Here is a 24,573-nt window from a genome sequence, read left to right as displayed (position 1 = left end):
CTGTTTCATTTCTAATCCTCTTCCCAGCATGACAGTCCTGTACTGGGTTGTTCTGCTCTGTTGATACTCTGCTTGTGCACCTCATTGTAACTTTGTGGCTGGAGGTAACAGTGGTGTTCAGACATGGTATTTCAGAAATATGCCAGGGGTGTCTTTGTGTATGCTATTTTTCAGAATTTTATTTTGAAAAAGCTGTAACTTTGTAAACTGTAAGATACCTTTAAAATAGCTACCTCAAAAAAATTCAGGTCAGATGAGAGAAATAACTAAGTCTGTAACTTAAATGAATGGGTTTTTTGTTCCTAACCATGAATCTATGTCCCATATGTCTATATGTCCAATAATCTGCATTTTGAAGGCACTTCTTTGGGATAGGACCTAGAGGAAGTATAAATTCACATTTTGGGTATTTTTAAATAAAATTAATATGGATGTATTTGTAACGTGCAAGAGAAGTAAGTTATAACTGCAGCTATGCCAATTGCTACTAGAAAAGACTGAGAACATTAACAATACTTTTGTGAGAAAGTTTAAGAAGACTTTTGTTCATTTCAGGATTGAGAAGAAAAAACAAAACTCATTTTTCCTTTTGTGACAATTTCTTTAGGAGTAGATGATTATCAGGTTGTGAACATAGTTGAGGGACTAAAGCACTCTTCATTCTGAAGACTCCTCGTCCTTTTAGGTGGAGGCATTATGAAAAGAGCAAGTAAGATGGGGAGAAAAAAAAAACAAGGTAGAAATTTCTCCAAATATAGCCTGTACTCAGGTTTGCCAGTACATTATTTTGAGTTTATTTGGAAAGTTCAGGGAATACTCTCCTTTGGTAAGAGAATTCTGAACTGTTGAATATAAAGCAACCTATGTACCTATCTATCTCTGTCTGTCTTTCCACAGACACATATATATACATGCATACATACCTACACAACACTGACGTCAATGTTGTTAAGAGTAATGTATTTATAAGGGGTGAAGAGTCCGAATGACCATTCCCAGGTATTAGTGCCTAAAATTGTGGTTTTGACTTTTAGACAGACAAACGCTTCCTGCCTGCGTATTAAGTCATATGGTCCACATTCATCCTTGAAACTGCCTATACACAAATTTCATACAAGATCTTGATTGACCACATGCAGTAGAGATGTCCATGATAGAAATAACATCCACTCTTTAATTCTTTTTTTTTAAATCATTTTGCAATCCATAACTAGTAGCTAATACTGGATGTAAACTTCATTTTACATTTGTGCTAGATTTTTATTTCTGTTTATTCTTAAATCATTTTTACTGTTGTAACAAGACCAGATAAGCATTTAAGTTTCTTCCCATTGCTAGACCCGACCCATTAAGTATTAAACAAAGTTGACTTTTAAAAGGTATTGGTGATTTTTTCAAAGTCTTTTTATCATTATCTTTTCTGTTAAACTGTTAAGATGCTTTTGTAGGTATTTTGAAAAAATATACATTTCAGTATCATTGTGTCTCTTAGTGATAAACTAGGTACTGAATCTGTCTTGGTGATTGGGAAGGGAAAAAAAAAACAGAAAATGAAGGTTTCTTAAAATTTGTTAACCCAGCATAACTGAGAGGCCTTGATCTGTTGTGTTTTCTTGATGTAATAAGCATAGGAAGCTCAAAAGGAATAATCTTGTGTGGATTCAGTTTGGAAGAGATGATTGAAAAGTCTTCCATAGTTTATCTGATTCAGAATTCAAGCACAAGCTATAACCACTCCCCCCGCCCCGCCCCGCCCTCACTTTTTTGGTAGAGGTAATGCTGACTACATTATGCTGTAAGACTTTAAAAATGTTCATTAGGAAAAAACAAAACAACATAAAATAGCCCATCAGTTCTGGACCTTCCTGCCTGAAAAAGTGGTAGTCAGTGGGAACCTATGCAGAGAGCAATCAGCAGCTGGATAGAAATAGTGAGAACTAAGATATGAGCAATGCCATGCCTAATCAAGGAAGGATTTTCTCAAATGAGTTCTGGAATAAGCATATGCCCAAAGAATGGGCATGGAGTATACTATTTGGGAAAACTAAATGACATTTTATTATACCAATGCATGAGTAAAATTATCCATATGCTGTGTTTAAAACAACAGTAAAGAAATTATATATCCTGTTCTTTATTGTTGATAGCTGTTTTGTGGGAGGTTACGCATTGGGATTGAGTTGGTTCTCAGTGGACACCTAAAACATTTGGAACCCAGGTGGAGGGCAGCTGTTGGCCTTTGGTCCACAGCACAGCTTTGTTTGGTGAGGTAGTGAGTGCTGTCTCACTGGACACCTTGGTTAGGATAATAATAACTCTCAGTTTAATGGTCTTTCTTACCTTTATCAAATGATAAAAATCTGGGGGGTGGGGGGAGAGGAAAATGGGTGATGGGCATCAAGGAGGTCACTTGTAAGTGATGAATCATGAGAATGTACTCCTGAAGCAAAGAGCAAACTGTATACACTGTATGTTAGCTAACTTGACAATAAATTAAATTATAAAATTAAAAAATGATGAAAATCTGAATTACATACTGCTATGTGCTGTTTATATGTAGCCCTGCTATGAGCTCTCTAAAATAATCTGGGTGCTTTTATTTATTTATTTTTGTAATGTCTCTGAGGGAGAAACAGAATATCACCCTAAGCCCCGTTGTTATTTGAGGTTAAGGAGAGTACCACCATTTGGATGAAAATAACTAAACTTCTACAAACTGTCTACTTATAATAATGAAGTTTCACTTAGGTGACCTGTCTACTTTGCCCTGCTGAAAACACAATATTTTTTCAGCTTCGACTTTGCTCTGTGTCCATATAAAACCTTTTTCCTCCATGTGCTGAATGACATGTAAGCTTTTTTGTGTTGTTTGGTTCTTTTCTCAAATGAAAAAGTAACATGTTTGGCCACATTAGGACAAAGAATAGTCCCTTATATAGGCTACGTAAACATACTGGAAAACTGGCTTATGCCACTTTTTTCTCATCTCAATATATAAACATGGAGGATTTTGAGTTTTGTTTTGATTGTTGTTGTTTTAGTTTTTTATTGTAATATTTAAATTACTTATTTTGGAAATGAAAAATATTTTTAGATGTGTTTTTCTTTACTAGAATAAATATTTTAGACAAGTTTTGAGGATTATGGAATTTTCTTGTCATCTTTGCTTTTCTTAAATCTGGCTCATTATGCAAATAATTCTTTTACACAGAGACTGTATCTTAACTTACTATTTTTCTCTGCTGTCCATGAAAATAAGAGATGTTTCATAATTAATTTGAATGAAACTTATAAAAGCTGTAATGCTGTAATGAGGCTTTTAAAAGGAAACTTTGAGAGAAATCCATGACAGCTCATGGGCTTTGTTATCACACCTGGTTTCTAAACCTGTGTCAATCCCGTAACTATGTATGTCTCCCTAAACCTCTTCTCTGAAGTGGGGATAATAATCCCTATATCGCAGGCTGTTTTAAGGATTATGTAAGGTCATACACATCAAGCACTTAAAACAGCATGTGACATATAGCAGGCATTCAATAACATCAGCAATTGATGTTGTTAACATTGTTATTATTTTTTTAATGTTTATTTATTTTTGAGAGAGACGGACAGAGTATGAGCGTGGGAGGGTCAGAGAGAGGGAGACGCAGAATCTGAAGCAGGCTCCAGTCTGAGCTGTCAGCACAGAGCCTTACGCGAGGCCCAAACTCACAAACCCCAAGATCGTGACCTGAGCTGTAGTTGGATGCTCAACCGACTGAGCCACCCAGGTGCCTCAATACCGTTATTTTAATTATTATTATATTGAACTCTAAAAAATTCCCCCCTCATTCCCTTTTTTTTAAAAATGACAGACACTGGTTAAAAAAATAATACATTGGTGGAAGCATTATGGGGATTATTCTTATCATGGAAGCACTATAATCAATCAACATTAATAAGAATAAAATATTTTCTGGAGGCAAAGGAGTATAATTGAAAGCCTTGAATTTGAAATCAGAATAGTCTTCAACCACTTAAATATTCTGTAACTTTAGGTGAGTAATTTATCTTCCAAGCCCAATTGCCTCATCTTTAAAATGGGAGTAATAGAAACCTACCTTAAAGAGCTATTGTTAGGGTTAAAAGTCAACAGTATGTTAAAAATATCTTTTGTAGTACCTGGCACTTTTAATCCATTGCAGCTTGTTACCTGTTTTATTTCTCTACTTTCTTCTTTCTCCATGTTCTCTGGTCCTTTTGATTGTCTTGACTTACCTTTACTGACTTTCTATCTTAAGCTCTTCTGTGGTTTAATTTGGCTTCCTTTTCATACTTAGCTCTTTTCTTGTTTGTTTTGAATTACATTTTTAATGACTTTTTTTTCAAAAATTTAAAAAAAAATTTATTTTTTTAACGTTTATTTATTTTTGAGACAGAGAGAGACACAGCATGAATGGGGGAGGGGCAGAGAGAGAGGGAGACACAGAATTGGAAGCAGGCTCCAGGCTCCGAGCCATCAGCCCAGAGCCCGACGCGGGGCTCGAACTCGCGGACCACGAGATCGTGACCTGAGCTGAAGTCGGACGCTCAACCGACTGAGCCACCCAGGCGCCCCCAAAATTTTTAATATTTATTTTTGAGAGAGAGAGAGCACGCGCACATGAGCGGGGGGGGGTGCAGAGAGAGAGAGGGAGACACAGAATCTGAAGCAGGTTCCAGGCTCTGAGCTGTCAGCAATGGGCCCTATGCAGGGCTCAAACCCATGAACCTGTGAGATCATGACCTGAGCCGAAGTTGGATGCTTAACCAACTGAGCCACCTAGGCGCCCCGGTGCATTTTTGATGACTTTTAATGACCAGTGAATTGACCATACAATAGAGAAATGGGTATGGGGGGTGGAAAAAGCAGTTGAGTATCTTGTTAACTTTTTAAATATAAGTCAGTGTCCAAACCTTACTTCCAGTATACTGCATTTATTTCCTTTACTTGATCATAATTGAGGTGCGAATAAAATATTGTGGGTATGTAATGATAATATCTAATTGGTTTTGATAGCCCAGTTCTGAGAATATACTTTCAATGAGTATTGTTCAGTGAATAAATTCATGTCTTGGCTTTTACTTGACCATTAAGTTTTAAAGCAATTTTTTATAAGCACTGTTTCTATGTATAAACCTTTATCTGTAGTCTTTTAAATAGTGAATTGTTTAATGCTAATGTTTTTTAAAAATCTGCTAGCAGAAATTAGAATTTTGTTGTTATAAGGAATTAACTTATAAGTTGTATTAGTTCCTGTGTACTGAAAATTTTCGCAGTTGTATACTTTAAATTGTTTTATTTTTATGGAAAAAAAGTACAGTTTTCTGACTTACCATAAAAGGACAGGATATCACATAGGCTATACTTCCCAGCTGCTATCTAACCTAACTCTTTTACAACTGGAAAATTTCAAGGTTATTGTGTTGCCAGACTCTGTTTGCTAACCTTGAAGGTGTAAATCAAGAATAGTGAGCAGTGCAAGGAAGAGACTGGCCCCAGGTTTTTGTCATACATCATGTAATTTCCTACACTCCGCTCAGAGCAAATACTTTAATTTGGTTATTATACACATATATTCTGAGATTTTTCTCATGATGTATTAGTGACTGTTTGCTTTGAAATAACTTTGTTCTGTGGTGAAAAAAATTGATACATGGAATCATAGAATTTTAGAGTTCTGAAGAATTCTAGAGATTAATATAACTTCTTTTAAAGATGAAAAAGTTAAGTTTTAAAAAGTGGAAGTGACTTGGGGTGCCTGGGTGGCTGAGTCCATTTGAATGTTGGACTCTTGATTTTGACTCAGGTCATGCATGATCCTATAGTCATGGGATCAAGACCTGCTTGAGATTCTCTCTCTCCCTCTGCCCCTTTCCTCTGCTCACGCACGTATGCTCTGTCTAAAGTAAAAAAAGATAGAAATAAAAAAAAAAATGGAAGTGATTTGATCAAGTTTATAGTCTTACTCTGGAGACCCAAGACTTCTTTCTTACCTCAAGTCTGGCATTTGTGGCTCTAAAATTCCTCTTAAGGTGTTTTGTACTGTCCCTGTATTTGTTTTGTCAAGGAGGGAAATTTTTGAAAAATCAGTAAGTAAAACTGCCAGTCTAAAACAAAGGGACAGATTATAAAGATGGACTATATATTAAATGAGATTTTAGTTACCTAAGATTTTTTAAGATTATAAAGCAATACATAGCTATTTAACATGGGAATAGTGCTGTTTAAGATTATGCATTACCTAAAGTCAGTCAGTATTATGATAATGATACATTGTGTATTTAAAGTCAAAATCTATACATTGCAAATTATGATGCACTCATTCATCCAGTAAGAGTGGTTTCTCCAAGAGACCATGTGGTGATTTGTGTTTGCGAAAAAAATGAAAAGATGCTTAGAGTCTAAAGTTCAGCCTTTTGAATAGTGTATGAATAGGAGAACTGTTTATTTTTTTGAAAGATGGATTCTATAAATAGAAACAAACATCATTATTAAAAGGTTACATGTAAAGAAATGTATCCATGTATGGAATTAGACGAAGTAAAGGCTCTGTCCTTTGGTACTTTGTATTTCAAGTAAGTTCTGGTGCAGACATTAAGAAAGATATATAGATGGCCAAAAAAGCATTGCCTAAATATGTTGAATAATTTCAATAATAACATAATCAGGTGTTTTGGTGAGTATCTCTTGTAGGATGAAGTGTAAATATTCTGTCCTAGTGTATTGTATTGGAGTGATTTCTTAATATGCCTACATTCCCCCTAGACTGACATCAGAAGGGCAATAGGTATCAAGTGTTATGTAATTTTGTTTCCCCAGTGTACTGGCAGTGTAGCAAATATGAGGGTGAGAACCTGTGGTTCTTTCTTCTTTTTCACTCTTTTTGATTTGCTAAGTCACAAAGTGTTAGCAACACATAGACACCAGATCAATTTTTGTGAATGGGTGGGTTGGATACATGGCTAAAATATTAATAAAGTCCACATGGGCAAGGGGAAGCTTGTTGCTTCTTTTCCTGAAACAGAAATGAGATTTCATTACTTATTTGCATAATGGAAGAAGAAGGCTCAATGGATTGGTGGGGGGAAATGGGCTTAATGAGTAATGAAGGCTAAGCAGCAAAGGGGCATCATTGTCTTTGGATACACTCAAGAAGAAGTGATCAGGGACAAAGAACATTTAATTGAGTATGTTAAAGAAAAGCAGTAGAGCTCTGTGGTAGGAAATACTTAAATGCACCATCTGTTCAGGTCTCTAGTATGCTCTAAAATGACTTCAGGATATGTGTCTTAACAATTTTTGAGGCTTAAATGTTAAAAACAGCTCTCTTTTCCAGGACGTATTCACATTGGGCCATATTCACATTTTTAATATTTCTGGTTGTTTTTAGGATTTTAAAGTATTCATATATTGTGATACTGTTTATTTGTTAGAGCTTTGAGAAGGGATAGTTTTCATAAAATTCTGCATGACACAGTGAGGAGAGGAATAGTACATTTTTTTTTGGAAGTTTTATAAACTCTATAGCAGGAAGCCCTGTATTGTAAAACAATCACTTCTTAAAAAGGCATTCCAGAAAAAACAGTATTTTTCAGCTGAATGAACTTTAGTTTCACATCATTTGTTATACTTTGTGTACACTCTTGGCTTAAAATGTTTTTTTGGTTTAGTACATTATGAGATTTCCTTCATATGATTACTTTTATTTAACCACTCCCATTCTTGGTGCAAATAGATAATAATGAAATTCATTCTATGTTTTTATATAAATATATGCAGTTTCAAAAAATAAGAATAGTTTCTAACAGATCAACAATCCACAAATAGGCAAAGGATATGAAAAAGAAACCGATCGACCAAAAACCAAAATGGTTTATAAATCTGGGAGGCTTAGTTTTACTGATAGAAAAAGCAACTATAATATGGGAAACCACCTCTTTCATCCATCAGATTGGCAAGGATAAACAAGTTTGATAAAACAGTTTTTCTGGGTATAGGGAAATAGCTGGTGTAAGGAAGTAGATACACTCAATACTGTTGATGGGAGTGCATCAAAATAAAAAATGCTGATAGGCCTTAATGTAGTGAATTCAGGTCTAAGAATTTACCTCGAGATGTAAGTGCACTTTTTTATAAAATGTACTTTGGCATTCAGTATTTACTGGCTCCTTTCACTCCAAATGTCTATTCATAGACTGTTTTAAGAAATGTCAGCATTTCCATATGGGTGTGTGTAAAATTTAAAAGAAAAGGATAAAACATACTTTATTAGATATGTGTCTCTGTACAGATGTATGTACAGACAGGATATGAGAGATCTGGAATAGGAGGGAACTTTCGTTTCCTTGTATTTTTGTTGTTTGCAGTTTTGTTTTTATTGTGTATATGCATTACTGTGTAAAAAGCAATTTGAATAGTGTTTTTGACATGTAATTTAAATGCTATAAAATTTGCCATTTTGAAGTGTTAATTACATGAGTTTTAGTATGTAGAGTTCTGCATCTATCCCTACAATCTAATTTTAGAAACTTTTCATCACCCACCCAGAAGAAACTTTGTACCATGAGCAAACAGTTGCTGTCACCCCTCATTTCCCTAGCTCTAGACATCCATTAACTCTACTTTTGTAAATAGATTTGTCTTTTCTGGAATTCATATAAATGGTATTATACAACATGTGGTCACTAGCTTCTTTCAGTTAAATAATGTTTTGAGGTTCATCCATGTTGTAGCATGCCCTACATTACTTTTTGAGTTAAAAAAATGTTACAAAATTAAAATGAAAAAAGCAATTGCAAAATTCCTTATCCTTCGTAAGTGTATTGTGCAATGGTTGTGAAATGGAAGAGAATTACAGAGAAATTATTTCTTGTTAGTAGTTATTTACTGAGCATGTTTGATATACTAGTAACTCTTTCAGGCTTTATGTATGTTATTTCATTTACTCCATACATATATGTAAGAGATGGTATTGTATTGTTTCTACAAATGAGTAAAGTAAGTGGTAGGACTATAAATTTTGTGTTGATTTAGACATAAAAGTATAAACTATAAAAATAGATGTATGCAGATGTCTACTTTACAACCGAAGAGAGAATATTTTAAGTGCTATATAACATTACCACAATTCACAGTGAAAATATCATTCACTAGCCAGGCATGTCTAATAGAATTTTTTGCAGTAATGGAGATATTCTGTGGCTGTCCTGTCTGTTATAGAATCCACAACCACATGTGGCTGTGGATTCTATGAAACATGATTAGTGTGAGTGGGGAACTGAATTTTAATATTATTTAATTGTAAATAATTTAAATTTAAAGAACCACACTCTGCTTCTGTCCTTGATGTAATAAATAACAGTTATGGGTTGATTCAGGTAGCACTTACTCTTACAGCTGCAACAACCAAATTGCAACACATGAAACAAACACATGAAACAATGATCTCAAGGTCCTGGACATTAGACACTAAAGGGCAGAGGGCCCTCAGAGCTGGGAAACAATGAGTACCCTAGCTTAATGCTTGTGAGAGTTTCTAGGCTTGGATCAAAGAAGAGGCATTCAGACAAAGTCAAGGACTTCCTGAGTTGAAGAAACAGAGTAGAGAGCAAGAGGAAACAATGGTGGATAGAGTTCACAGAACAGAAGACCAGAGAGAAAAGTGCTCAGCTGCTTACCAGTTAGGGCCTGTACCTGAGGGAAATGCCCTAGGCCAAGGAAAGAACAACTTGAAAGGATTCCAGGTCCTTACTTGATTGCTTGGCATTCAGATAGCAGCAGGAATAGTGTCTGTTTCTGGAAAAAAAGATGGGAAAATCTCGAGATTCTTGTGGCATTGGGTAAAGTACACATACAGGTCTTATCTCAGTAATGGAGAGTAATTGGCTCTAAATTGAGCACTACTCCACTCCCTCCTAAAATATCTTAAGAGCAAATCCTTAAATGATCAAACTGTTTCCAAATAACTGTGTCCCAGAACAAACAAGAAGATTTATGAGAATACAAAAATATCCAGTACTCACCAAGGTAAAATTCAGAATGTCTGATATCCAGTCAGAATTACTGGGCATGCAATAAGAAGAAACAAAATTTAACCTGTAATGAGAAGATAAATCTGTCAATTAATACCAAACCCAAATGACAAAGCTGTTGGAGTTAGCAGGCAAGGACATTAAAAAGAGTTGTTATATCTGAATTCCATAGTTGCAGAAAGTTAGAGACATGGAAAATAGGGGGAAAAATATAAATCAAACTTATAGAGATAATTACAATGCATCAGATGGAAAATTTACTGAATGGCGTCGACATTCATTGCAGGAGAAAATATTAGTAAATTGAAGACATAACAGTAGAAACAACCCAAAATGAAACACAGAGTAAAGAGAATTTTTTTTACAAAGTAAAGAGAACATTACTTGTAGGACAACTTCGGGAGACCTACTGTATGTTAATTAGAGCTCCTAAAGGTCAAAAGGAGGGAAGAAAAACAGTTGATGTAATTATGGCTAAAACATTTTCAAATTTGGTGAAAATTATAAACCCACAGGTTCAAGAAATTTAATGAAGCCCTAGTACAAGAAACATGAAGAAGACTACTCCAAGGCACATGGTAATCAAATTGGAAGAAGATATTAGAGTGACATTTGTTGAGCCAGCTACTGAAATGAAACCGTCTATCAACCTAGAAGTCTACACCCTGCAAAAATATCTTTCAAAACAAAGGAATTATTTTTAGATCTACATTTCTGAAGAAAAGGGTTAAAATATAGCCATTTTATAATATAGGTTAAAGTATGATAGATGGCAAGAGTAGCACAAAGGTCAGGAGAAGAGAAATGGAAGAATATTATTGTAAAGTTCTGTATTATATATTAAGTGGTATAATATCCCTTGAATGGAGACTGCATCAGTTTAAAGATCTACACTGTAAACCCTAAAACAAACACTTAATAACAAAACACTAAAATAAGCCAACAAAAGAGAAAAATTGGAGTCCTTTAAATACTCAATCCAGAAAAGGTAGAAAGGAGGAAAAAGGAAACAAATGAGAAACAATAGAAAAATAAATACCAAGATGATAGATTTAATTCTCGACTTACCAGTAGTCATGTTAAACACTCTGTGCCAATGAAGAGATGGAGAATTTTCAGATAGAATAGAAAACAAGAAACAACAAGATGCCTATGCACAATGAACTTTTAATATAAAGACTCCATCAGTTAAAAGTAAAAATATGGATAATAGTATTAAAAGAAATCTGGAGTTACTGTCAGATAAAATAGATTTCAGAGCAAAGGAATATTATCAGAGATAAAGAAGGTAATTTCATCATGATAAAGTAGACATAATGCTAAACATGTATGTTCCTAAAAACAGCTTCAGAATACACTGAGGAAAAAGTGATAGAATTGCAAGGAGAGATTGTGGAGACAACTTCACAATTACAGCAGGACATTTTGATAACTTCTCTCAATGATTGAACAAGTAGACAAATCATTAAGGATACAGAAGATTTTTTAAAAATATAATTTATTTTCAAATTGTCTTCCATACAACACCCAGTGCTCATCCCAAGTGCCCTCCTCAATGCCCATCACCCACTTTTCCCTCTCCCTCACCCCCCATCAACCCTCTGTTTGTTCTCTGTATTTAAGAGTCTCTTATGGTTTGCCTCCCTCCCTCTCTATTTGTAACTTTTTTCCCCCTCCCTTCCCCCATGGTCTTCTGTTAAGTTTCTCAAGATCCACATATAAGTGAAAACATACGGTATTTGTCTTTCTCTGACTGACTTATTTTACTTAGCATAATACCCTCCAGTTCCATCCACATTGCTGCAGATGGCATGATTTCATTCCTTCTCATTGCCAAGTAGTATTCCATTGTTTATATAAACCACATCTTCCTTATCCATTCATCAGTTGATGGACATTTAGGCTCTTCCCATAATTTGGCTGTTGTTGAAAGTGCTGCTATAAACACTGGGGTACAAGTGCCCCTATGCATCAGCACTCCTGTATCCCTTGGGTAAATTCCTAGCAGTGCTATTGCTGGGTCATAGGGTAGATCTATTTTTAATTTTTTAGGAACCTCCACACAGTTTTCCAGAGCAGCTGCACTGGTTTGCATTCCCACCAACAGTGCAAGAGGGTTCCCGTTTCTCCACATCTTCGCCAGCATCTATAATCTCCTCATTTGTTCATTTTAGCCACTCTGACCAGTGTGAGGTGGTATCTGAGTGTCTTTGATTTGTATTTCCCTGATGATGAGTGATGTTGAGCATCATTTCATGTGTCTGTTGGCCATCTGATTGTCTTTGGCAAAGTGCCCATGTCTTCTGCTCATTTCTTCACTGGATTATTTGTTGTTCAGGTGCGGAGTTTGGTTAGTTCTTTATAAATTTTGGATACTAGCCCTTTATCCAATAAGGATACAGAAGATTTGAACTACACCATCAACCAGCTTGACCTAATTGATACTCTCTTCCCAGCAAAAGTAGAATGCACATTCTTTTCAAATGCACATGGTTGGGGGGCACCTGGCTGGCTCTGTCTGACTCTTGATTTCAGCATTGGGAGTTCAAGCCCCATGTTGGGTATAGAGATCACTAAAGAAGAAAATAAACTTTAAAAAAATAAATAAAATACACATGGGTATTTACCAAATATATGGAACATATTCTGATGTGTTCTGGAATGTAAAATAAGTCCTGATAAATTTGGAAATAATCAAGTCATATAAAGTACTTTCTGACCATAATAGAATCAAGTAAGTCATTAACAACAGAAAAGTCACTGAAAATCCCCAAATATTTGGGAACTAACATACTTCTAATTAAGTCATGGATTACAAGCAGTAAGCAAAAGCAGAATTAGAAAGTATTCTGAATTGGGGTGCCTGGGTGGCTCAGTCCGTTGAGCTCTTGATTTCATCTCAGGTTATGATCTTACAGTTTGTGAGATTGAGTCCTGCATCAGGCTCTGTACTGACAGCATGGAGCCTGTTTGGAATTCTCTCTTTCACTCTCTCCCCACCCCTTGCAAATAAATAAGTTAATAGATAAATACATTAAGAGAAGTATTCTAAATAAACAAAAATGAATAACAAACTTATCAAAATTATCAGAATACATGTACAACAGGTATTTTGGCATTATATACTGATATTAAAAAAGAAAAAAATTTAGATCAATGGCCTAAATTTCTGTCTTTAAGAAAATAGGAAAACAAAAGCAAATGAAATCTAAAGCAAACAGAAAAAGGAACTAATAAAGATCAAATTGAAGTCAATGAAATAGAAAACAGAAAAACATCGGAGAAGATTAATTAAACCAAAAGTTTGTTCTTTGATAAAATCAATGCAGTTACTATATCTGTATCCAGACTGATCAAGAAAATAAGATACAAACTACAAATACTGGGAATGAAAGAGGTGACATTACTATAGATTCTGCAGATATGAAGATGATAATAAGGGAATGAGGTTAAGAACTTTTTGGATGTGATGGATGTGTTTGTTATCTTGATTACGATGATGATTTTATAGGTATATATACCTATGTCAAGACTTACAAAATTGTGTACTTTAAATATGTTAATTTTATCTGTAAGCGTCTTGAGGGTCTAAATTGTATTTAAATATTCTCTGTATAGAGCAGCTCTAGAGTGACTCATTTGACCAATATTTGTTTAATGAAGGAAATGCAAAATACAGCTATTGGGGTAAGCATGGATGTATCACTTAACTTCTCAGGACATTAGTTTCCTGATATGAAAACAAAAAAACATAGAGGTTTATCTAAGTTCCTTTTGCCTTCAAATTCTGAATTTTGAAGAACAGAAAATATTCTTCCTTATTTAACTGCAGATTGTCATTTATTTGGAAAAGCATTTTTTTGAAGACACCATGTTTAATAAATTAGCACAATTAATTTAAAAAACTTTGAAAACACTACATCACTAAAAATTAAATCTTTTCTTTAGCACCTTTAATTAACACAGTACTGAATACCTTTCATAATAAAAATCAGAATCTTTCCTGTGGTTCTGTTGATACAGTCCCCTTGCTTATTCCTTATCTCCTCACTCTCTCTACTAAGTCTTGGCTTCCTTGACCACTTTGTATAAAACCACGACCCCTATTCTCCTGCACTTTATTTCCTTATCCTGCTTTGTTTTTCTCCCAAACTGCTATCACTATTTAACATAGTATTTTCTTTTAATATCTTCTTTCACCTGACTAAAAGATAATTTTCATTAGGGTAAGGACTTTGCCCATTTTGTGTACCGTTGTAGGTTCTAGAACAGTTTCTGGAACATAGTAGGCATTCAGTAAATATCTGTTAAATGAATTGATCTATTGTACATTAATATCCTTTAGGTCCCCCCCTCCCCCCCCCCCGCCACTTGTATAGATTTTTATCTCTTGAATCTCTACTGTATAAAAAAGTGAACTCCAATTCTCACTTTATAGACAAGAGATCTATGTCTTAGGGGAAATTATATAAGGCATTGAAAGTCACATACAACTAGACTCAAACCCAGATCTGCTGTATTCCAGAGGTTGAGATCTTTAACATTGTACTTTTTCCCATTTTCAGGTGTATTATTTGCAAAGATAAATGTTAGTTTAACATGAGCATCGATAGGTTTAGAACATTAGGATAGAGCATAGCAACATTTTAAGAGAAAGTGACTAAAGAAATTTTCCTTAGAGAAAGGTGGAGGGTATGGAAAAGATTTGTGGGACACTTCTAGAGAGGTTTGTGAGTAGGTTTGCAAGGGGGAAAAATGACTAGCTCAGGGAAAGAATGAAACCTTGAACATCTGGGAACTAAGGCTTTGCCCAAAGGGTATAGAATGATAGGGAACTAAAAATTGAGTTTCATGATCTGGGTCATTGGCTGGCAAATTACAGCCAGTACATAAACTCACTTGAACTTTAATTTTTAATTGGTTTTGGTTAATCAGTAATTGAAAGTTATTCCATACACTTTATGTTATGTTTACAAAAACAGTGATATACACCTTACATATCATTGATAGGGTATTTTTTAAGGCAACGGAAAAGAGAAAGAGGAAAGGAAGGAGAGAGGACAGAAGATTTTGTGTGTGTTTATTAGAAAGAGATTTTATATATTTTATGTAGAGAAGGAGATGTTATGTGTTTTCTATATAATAATAGAAATATTTGTTTTGTAGTAAATGATACCTGTTTTCTTTTGGGTCTTGGGTTTATAGATCTCTAAGCCATTCAGATTATGTTTATAATGCTTATCTTAAGCCAAGGTGGCAAACCTGTCAAGCTTAACTGTAATAGCAAAACTACTATGCTTTTCTTAGTTGACTAGAAATTGTGTTGGAAGTACCAAAACACTATTTTGTCCTATATTCATTTTTGTTGTACTTTGTGGTAAGCCTTTTACAGTTAAAGATTGCTCGTTTGTCATTTATCTGTGATGTGAGGCCATTGACAATCATGTTTTAGTTTATACTGTTAACACAAGAACACATTTTTACAACTTGTTTTTCAGTGATTTAAAACACCTTACGGAGATCCACTTTGTTGGCATAACTAAGCTTTTGGTCAGGACTTGGATTCTGGATTCTTTCCACATACACCTTATTATGTTGTGTTTGAGAGGAGCTTTTTAAATTTAGATTTATTGTGTTCGGATGCCTGCTTTTAGAGGAATTTTGTTTTACAGCTAGTCTGTATCCCACAAAGGATGATTATAATTTTAGGAGTTTTTCTTATTGATTAGAATTGGCTGACCACTGAATACAAATCTGGTCATCTTGGTATAATAGTTAATAAGCTTTATGATTTATTTGCTGACTTCATTATATAAATGAACAAATGTCTTTGTTCTTAAGTTACTTATGCTTCTTCAGGCATTCTTACAGATAATTAAAAAAATTCATCGTTCCTCTTGAACCATGTTACCTTTCTACCCAGTCTATATACACATATACATGTTGTAATATATATACATATTGTATAATGTGTATAATTTCATTTGTGTTTGTGTATGTGAACAGACTCATTATTGCCTTAACATGGTTTATTTGAAAGACAGGGAATATGGTACATGCATGACTAGTTGTGCACATCTTTAAATTGTTTCAGGCACAAGATTTAATAGTGAGAATTTTGCCTTCATAACATACAAATGATGCAATGGCATGGATAGAGCTAGAGAGGATTATGGTAAGCGAAATAAGTCAGTCAGAGAAAGACAAATACCATATAATTTTACTCACATGTGGAATTTAAAAAACAAAACAAAAGAAAAACAACCAAAACAAACGAGTAAAGGGAAACAAGAGAGAGAGGGAGACAAATCAAGAAACAGACTCTTAACTAGAGAGAACAAACTGATGGTTACCAGAGGGGAGGTCGGTGGGGGGGATGGGTTAAATAGGTGATGGGGATTAAGGAAGGCACTTGTAAGGAGCAATGGGTGTTGTACGGAAGTGTTGAATTGATTGCTATATTGTACACCTGAAACTAATATAACACTGTATGCTAACTATACTGGAATTAAAATTTGAAAAGAAAGACACACAAATGATGTCAGTGGTCTTTTACAAGTAATGTATTTTCTCCTTGTTGTAGGTCCTTTTGTTCTGCATCACAGCTGCCATGTACATGTTCTTTTTCAGGTATGTACTGTTATACCTATTTATTTTAATGGAGAAAAATAGTGGTCCTTTGTGGTTTTTTGAATCAGCCATATAACTAAAGTTGTTCCCTAAATAATCGTTTCTCACAAGTGGCATGAGTTGTATTTTTTTTTTTCTTTCCTCTAGAATAGTTAGAGATAAATCACTGCTTCTTAGTGAATAGAGGGAGGGAAAGAAGATTTGTTTTTTGTTTTTTTTTTTTGACTTTCTACTTATAGGTTCATCTTGGGAAGCTGAATATGTAAATTAATAGTCTCAAATTCTGACAAGTGAATTTTTGTTTTTTCTGGACCTGATTTTAGATATTCTTCACTCTCCTTGTAATACAGCATTTTAGATTTAGATGAGAGAAAAGTGATGGTAGAGCTTAATCTAAATTTTCTGTGGGGATAAACTAGCATATTCGTCATAGTCTTTAAAGTATTGCGTTAGTCCGTAATGTGGGAGTTATATTTCTCATTGACACTGAAACTGTGAGGCCTGTGGAGGAGTGTTAGGATGGCTCAAGATTTCAAGGCCAATAAAAAGGATACCATCGCTGTATAGCCATAGCAGTACAGGGATGGGATTTTTCACTGGGAAGAGTCCACTCCTTCATAACCTTTCTGTCAGTGATACCAGTAATTTCCATCAGTGATACCAGTAATTTCCATTTATCTCACTCTTATTCCACTAATTTGAAGACACTTTTTCATGATTTTTCTGGATATAGGCAGAATTCAATCACAGCAGGAAGGACCAAACTTTTAAAATTAAAATTTGTATTTGATTAACAAAGGCAGTTACATGTTTTAATAAGATATATTTTGTAGATACCTTTAAATAAGACAATTTAACCATACCAGAATTTTAAAACAATTTTCTTCCAGAACACCCTAATAAATATTTGATAAGCACAATGATATGATTTTAACTTATTTTCACTTTATCAGCTATTTTACATGCATTATAAAGTGATACTGCTACTGTTACTCTTGTAAAGGGACAGCCAGGCCCATAGAAGGGAAAAAAATGGATCAAATTTCAGGCTAGGGTGGCTTGATTTGCAAAGGATTGGTAATGAGTGCATAGTATTTTTTGTTGGTTATTAGTGACTGAAAAATCATTGCAGCTCTCTAGAGGTCTTTGTGAAATTGTTTGAACTGTTAGGGGCGAGGTAGAGGTGTTAAGGACAAAGACTGTATCATTGCATCAATTTTCCAAAACTTCATATTGTATTCAGATTATTAGTAGGACAATATTGCAAAAAGTTCACATGGTTGATCTTTATGTTCATCTAGTCTGAAGATAAAGCATACTTAGTGGGGAAAATATAAAAAAGCTGAAAACGTAGAAACCTTTCTTTTGTTGACATCCACAGGAGGAAAGTACAATATCAAGTAAATTTTCCTTTTGTGATAATTCCTAAAAGAACATAGTTAAATGCAACAATCCTTCCCAATATGACACCTAAGGATAGCATATTTGATCATCATTTATCATTTCTTAGTCATTAGTTTTGAGATTTAAAAACAAGTTGTATGTTGAATATAGTGATAATGCCCAAACTTTAGCATGGTCCTAGGAAATTGTGCTTGAAAATTGCTGCCATCAACGTAGTATTTTTGGTGTAGAAAGAAAATCAGCCCTATAAATATGTATTTTGGTGTAGAGCTATGAAACCTTTTCCTGTTTCAGTCACAAAGTCTAGGTTAAAAACAACAATTTAAAATACTTTCCAGAAGGCTCAATACAAGGTTTTAGTGCCAAGATAAACATTTTCCGTTTTCTGAGGAAAGGGGTTGTTTTCTCCTAAAAGAAGCACTATCACCAAATTCCTAGTGTTCTTGGCAGAAGTTAGTTTGAATAACTCAACAAAAGAGGTTTGGCAAATGGCAAAAAAAAAAACCATTTATAAAGTACTACACTCAAACAAAACACTGCTACATGTTTGGCTGAATTCCGGCATGTGTTTGCAATGAACAAACAATATTGTACAGAGGAGTTAGTGAGTCTAATTGCATTAGAATATTCTATTCTTAAAATTCAGGTGTATGGTACGGATATTTGAGGTCACATTTTTCCATTTATTAAAATTTTAATTTTACTTGTGTAAAATTAGATAAATATCAAATGATATTGTTCCTCGGCCCCCATTCATAGTAACTTCCTTTGGAAAAGAGAGGATAAGGGAAACATTTTGTTAGAAATTAATCAACTTGTCTTTTTATCCTAGCCTCTAAATGGGAAAAAGGGAAATAGAAATAGATTTTTTCTCAATAGAGAGAAAAATGTGCCAGTTTTATTTATTTAGAGAAGGAACTTGAGGAATAGTTCTATAAGTATTTTTCTAAAAATGACATATAGGATGTGATGGTTATTGTATGAATTTACTTAAAAAACAAACCAGTGTTCTTAGTTTTGAAATTATGGCTATTTAAATGTGTAGTGAAAGTATCTTACTTTTGAATAGCTCTTTTGTTTTCTTGTAAGAGGTAGTTTTGGTTTTTTTTTTACACGCATTTTCTCATACATGGCGATCTTGATTTTCAGTCTGTGTACCAGAAATTAATTCTGTTAGGAACTGGGGTACAATATGTTGAAGATGTTTTTAAAGAAGTCTCTCTGTACAACCCTACTGGGCATTCTTCATAATGATTCTGCCTCCTTTATTCAATCGTCTTATTATTTTGCATGTTGTCATAACTTTGCCTCAGAAAAATGCCTATCACTGTGAAGCAGAAGTCCTGGTTGAAAACTTGGTAGAATATTTTGTCTCATGTATACCTGTAAAGCACTTTTTTTTTCAATTTACAAACCTGTATTTGTGAGTAAAGCAACTTGTTATTATTATTATTTTTTTAAGTCAAGGATTTATTATAGTTGTTGATTCAGGCTTGATTAGGATCTTTCCAATAGTCATGTGGAGAAAAGAAATGAGTTTCTTTTGAATCATTAGCTCTTATTTTTTGTTTTAACTGAAAAGCAAAGGGAAGAATCAACAACAACGCAAAAATCATGCGAAAACTATTACACTTAATCCTGCTCAAAAAAACAATGATGCATGCTACACTTTTAAACAATTTATTTGATTGGTTTTATTTTCAACGCTAAATATCTGTGTATGAAGAACACATAGTTTAGAAAAATAAAATGATTCAGCTTCACTTTTCTTTAAAGAATTTAATTTAAAATAGTATCATAAAGCATATTTTGACAACTCTGATCACATCCTAGTGAGTACTTAACTAGAAATTCTTTTCACCTGTCTTTGCGAAGCAACAAATCCAACAGTTTGTTTAAACATGTAGATTGAAGGGCTCAGAAGTGTTGTCATAGCAGATAATCTACAGACTGTGTATGACTGATTCACAGTAGACATATCTTAATCTGCTATAAACATTGAAAAGCATTGCATTTTTATTTAGAAACCAACTCAGGGGTGTGTTTGGCTCAGGTCATGGTCTCATGGTTTTGTGAATTTTAGCCATCGGGCTCTGCGCTGGTAGTGCAGAGCCTGCTTGGAATTCTCTCTCTCCCCCTCTCTCCCTTCCCCTACCCTGCTTGCACTGTCTGTCTCTCTCAAAATAAATAAATAAAATTAAAAAAAAAAAGAAACCAGCACAAATTAAAGTTTATTGTTTTTGTGTTTGAAACGTTATTTAGAAACAGCATTGATGCCTGCCATTTGATGAATTCTAGTCAACTCTCTGTGAAGGTACAAATAATAAACCCTTTCATTAGTCTCAAGATATGGATGTATTTTGTTTTTAGGAAAATGGCATATTTTATTAGCTATCTGCAATTTTTGAGTGAAAGACATTTGTGATTGTTCCTGAAACTATTCTTATGTAAACGTAACCTATTCTCTTTGAAGTAACTTTAACAGCAAGTAAAGAGCTTTTGATCTGGGTCTTTCAACCATTATTGATTTTAATAAAAGTTCTTTAAATATCAATTAGGTTCTATTTTTTAAAGTACTGCCCAAAGTACACAAAAATCCATTCTAGGAAATTATGTATTGCATTTGAACTTTACAGTTTGACTGTAGAGTTAGGAGAGTTTGCCCTAAATAATTACGTTTATATATATTAAAAACATTTTTTTAATGTGTATTTAATTTTGAGGTGGGGGGACAGAGAGAGAGGGGGACAGAAGATCTGAAGTGGCTCTGCACTGACAGCAGAGAGCCCTATGCGGGGCTTGAACTCACAAACCGTGAGATCATGACCTAGCTGAAACCAAAGTTGCACACTTAACTGACTGAGCCATCCAGGCACCCCTAGATTTATATTTTGAAGAGATTTCTTCCAGCAAAGCAGAGAGTGAATTGGAGGCTTGGAGGGAGCATAATGACAGGTAATGGTAGGATACTCTTGCAGTTATTCTAGAAAGAAAGGGTGGGTCATGACTGAAGGTTATTGTGGTAATGACATGGTGAAGAGTGGTTGTATCTAAGATATGAGGATTGATGCTTGGATGATGAAGAGTGAAACACTGGAAATTAGCAAATGAGAAACGTGTGGAAATTGAGTACAGTTTTTTTTAAATTCTGAGATTGGAGTGTGTTTTAAGATATTTGCATAGAGAAATATAGATACCATTTGGGTATTTGGAGATCAGGAGATAAACAGAGGCTATTCTGGAATGTCACACCAACTGGTTGACTACAGACAAATTATACAACTTTTGTATACTTAGTTTTTTCTTTATTAAAAAGTGTAAATTATATGGACCTCACTGGTAGGGTTCTGGTGAATAAATTAGACACAGTGTCTTTCAGACTTTTTTGAATATGACCCAAAATAAGAGCTAAATTGTATGTTGTGAATACACACACACATGTAAGTTTTCCAGAATAATACTTAGCCTTACTGCATTGAATACACTTGGATATTTTTTATTCTAATTTATTTTATTTATTTAAGAAGCTGCATTGAACCATTAATGGGTAACAATAGCAGTGAGAAAACTGCCAAGCTAATACATGTGAGCACCTAGCACCGTGATTATTACTTTAGCAGAAGTAGAGTTCCCAGTCAGCATTATTGTTTTTAAACTATGAAAGAATGTTAGTTAAAATGGAGGATTTCAAGAATGAGGGCATTATTTTTAGTGTTAATACTATAAATATATTCTTTAAGATAAGGGCTAAAAATTGTTTATTTGCTCTAGCAACTTAGTGGGGAGTGGTAAACTGCTGGAGAAGTTTTTCTTGTTGAGTTGGAAGAGTAGACTGTGTTACATGATGTTCACTCTAAATATATATAGTTAGATTTGTCAATTGTTTTTTGAGAAAGTTGGGAAATTTTTTTAAATAAATGCAAAAAAAGTGTGAGATGAGGAAGTAGAAATGAGTATAATAAACTCAAGAAGTTTGAGAGGATAAGGCAAGTTGTTACAGGATTAAGGTTTTTCTTTTGGATTCTTTCTTAGTTTATTATTTTTTTAGACAAGAGAGACCAGACCATGGGAAAGTTTCAGTGGTAAAAGAAAGTTATGCAAGCAGGAGAGATTGACAAGTTGAGGAATGAGAAAGAGGAGAGAAATGGCCTAACATGCAGTGCAGAATGTAAACATAGATAGCTAGATTGTTAAACCTGCTTGTCTGGGAGAGAGCATGTTAAATGACTAGGAGGATACTGACGTTCTGTTTGGAAGCCTTGAACATATGGTTTTAAGTGGATGAGGAATGATACATAGGAGAGGTAGTAAATAGAAAAATCTTAGGCCTTTGGCTTCGTAAATTCATTGCCATTCTCCAAAGGTAAATTAACTTGTTAATAAAAATTGACATGGGCTTGGGAAACCAGTATTCCTCAGAAGATATATGCAAGTGAATCGAGGTACTTCCATAATAGGTAACTAAACTAGTGAGCTTACCAAAAATGCAAATTCTGCCCTATGCAAAGATAAAATATAGAGATCATTAGGACTGTCGCTTTCCTCAAAGCAAATGGAAAAGGTGAGAAAACATAGGTTCATAAATGTTGTAAATCACTTTCTCTGACAATAGAGAGCTTATTTTCAAGCCATATGACTCTGATCTTTGTTTTTGGGGGGAGAAAATTAGTCTGCCCATGTGGTGAATGTACTTCCATCTGTGGGTGGAAGTTGTGGCAAGTCTATTTTCATTTTTTGCCTGTCAGCCACATGATATACTGTGCCCATATAAACAAATATACTGTACTCAAATATTTGATGTCTGATATGTTTATTGTTTTTAGTATCAATCAAAGAGAAATACTGTTTGGAGAAATACTGTCAACTTAAAATGCAAATCCTTACAGACCTAAGGGGACACAGTCACAGTAGAAGTGGTCAGTTGTCTTTGCAATTTTATTTTCAAAAGTAAAAATGGCATTTTTAGGGGATTTTCTAAGTGTAAATATCTTATTTATTTTTACTAATGTCAAAGTTCAAGAGGTGGTGATGTCTACACATTACTGAATCAGTGAAAAGTTTATACCATTAACATACTACTGTCATTCACTGCCAGTTGGCTTGTTCTAGTCCTATAGTGGTTCTGACATTCCACTGGATATCGGAGCCTGTTTGTGAATCAAGATGGCAGTTTCGAGTTATAATAAAGGATAAACCATAAATGGGGCACCTGCATGGCTCATTTGGTTAAGTGTCTGAGTTCGGCTCAGGTCATGATCTCACGGTTCATGAATTAGAGCCCCGCATTGGACTCTGTGCTGACCCTGTGGAGTGTGCTTCGGATTCTCTGTTTCTCTCTCTCTCTCTGCTCTACCCCTCGTTCTCTCTCAAAAATAAATAAACATTAAAAAGGATAAACCATAAGTATGTTATTTTTTTTTTTTACTAATAGCCTGATTTACACTTCTGACCTAAAACCCTTTTAACGTCTGTTTAGCATTGTTCAGCTAAATCAAGTTGGCAGTATATAGTTGAATTTATTTTTTAATGAATCTGTAAGATATGATCTAGCTAGAATTTAATAGTAGTAATAGCTGTGTCATGAGCAAAAAGTCTTTTGTTCCATGTTCTACAGTTGTATTTATTTTATTGAGAAAAGAATAATTATTCTTATAAATAATTCTTCTTAAGTTAGGAGAAATGAAAATGTTTTGTTTTGGAAATGATGATAGAAGATTTGAGAAAAGCATTTTTCAATAAACATTTTAGTTTTGAACAATAAGGAATTCTTCCTGGGTATAAGAATCTGTTCCCTTTACAGAAGTATGAGCAAATCAAATGTGCACAGGTAAGAGAAATAATATGATAGATTTTTAACAATAGTGGCGAATTCTTGAAATAATTTAAATACTTTTTTTTCCCTGATAATGTCAGTAATAGTTTATTAGCATTGGTGATTATTACTGGATGTGGTTTGAGTAGAAGGGTACTCAGGAAGTGTTTTAATAAATGATACGGAATTTAAAATATCTAATGATTAGAAGTAAAATTTTAGCTTTTCAGAATTTTCATTTACTTAATGAAAAACACAGATGTATTTTTGGAGGTTCTATGGTATAATAGAAATTGTATAGTCTTTGATGCCACACATTCGAACAGTCCTCTCTTTAGGTTTTGGCTCTAGCACTTACTAATTCTGTAGCTTCAGCAAGTTATTTGTTTGGTTTCTTTTTAAATTTTTTATTCATACAGTTATCCCTACGGCTATGAGAATTTAGAACAGATGCTCCTACAAGAAAATAATTTTTTAAATGATATTTATGTTTCCAAGCAAATCTTTAAAAGTTAACCTATAAATGAATCTATAAAATGTACTTGGAGTATAGTGCCAGTGGTACTATAGAAACAAATAATATTTATGATAATGTATTTTTTGAAAAATGCATTCATTTCCAATGTGGTAGAGCTAAAGCAGAAGGATTGGGACTTATCCAATTCTTTTTTTTT

General features: G+C 34.1%; 1 protein-coding gene across 1 annotated transcript in view; it reads left to right on the top strand.

Moving 5' to 3' along the window:
- Positions 1 to 24,573, top strand: part of TMEM135 (transmembrane protein 135) — a 256,119-nt gene that overhangs the window by 154,069 nt on the left and 77,477 nt on the right. Inside the window, exon 6 of the mRNA XM_030331443.2 lies at positions 16,637 to 16,683. Within this exon, the coding sequence (XP_030187303.1) occupies positions 16,637 to 16,683 (47 nt within the window). The remainder of the gene's footprint in view (positions 1 to 16,636; positions 16,684 to 24,573) is intronic.

Source organism: Lynx canadensis, chromosome D1 (assembly GCF_007474595.2).
Source record: "Lynx canadensis isolate LIC74 chromosome D1, mLynCan4.pri.v2, whole genome shotgun sequence".
Lineage (NCBI taxonomy): Eukaryota > Metazoa > Chordata > Mammalia > Carnivora > Felidae > Lynx > Lynx canadensis.
This window is presented reverse-complemented; position numbering and strand designations above follow the sequence as displayed.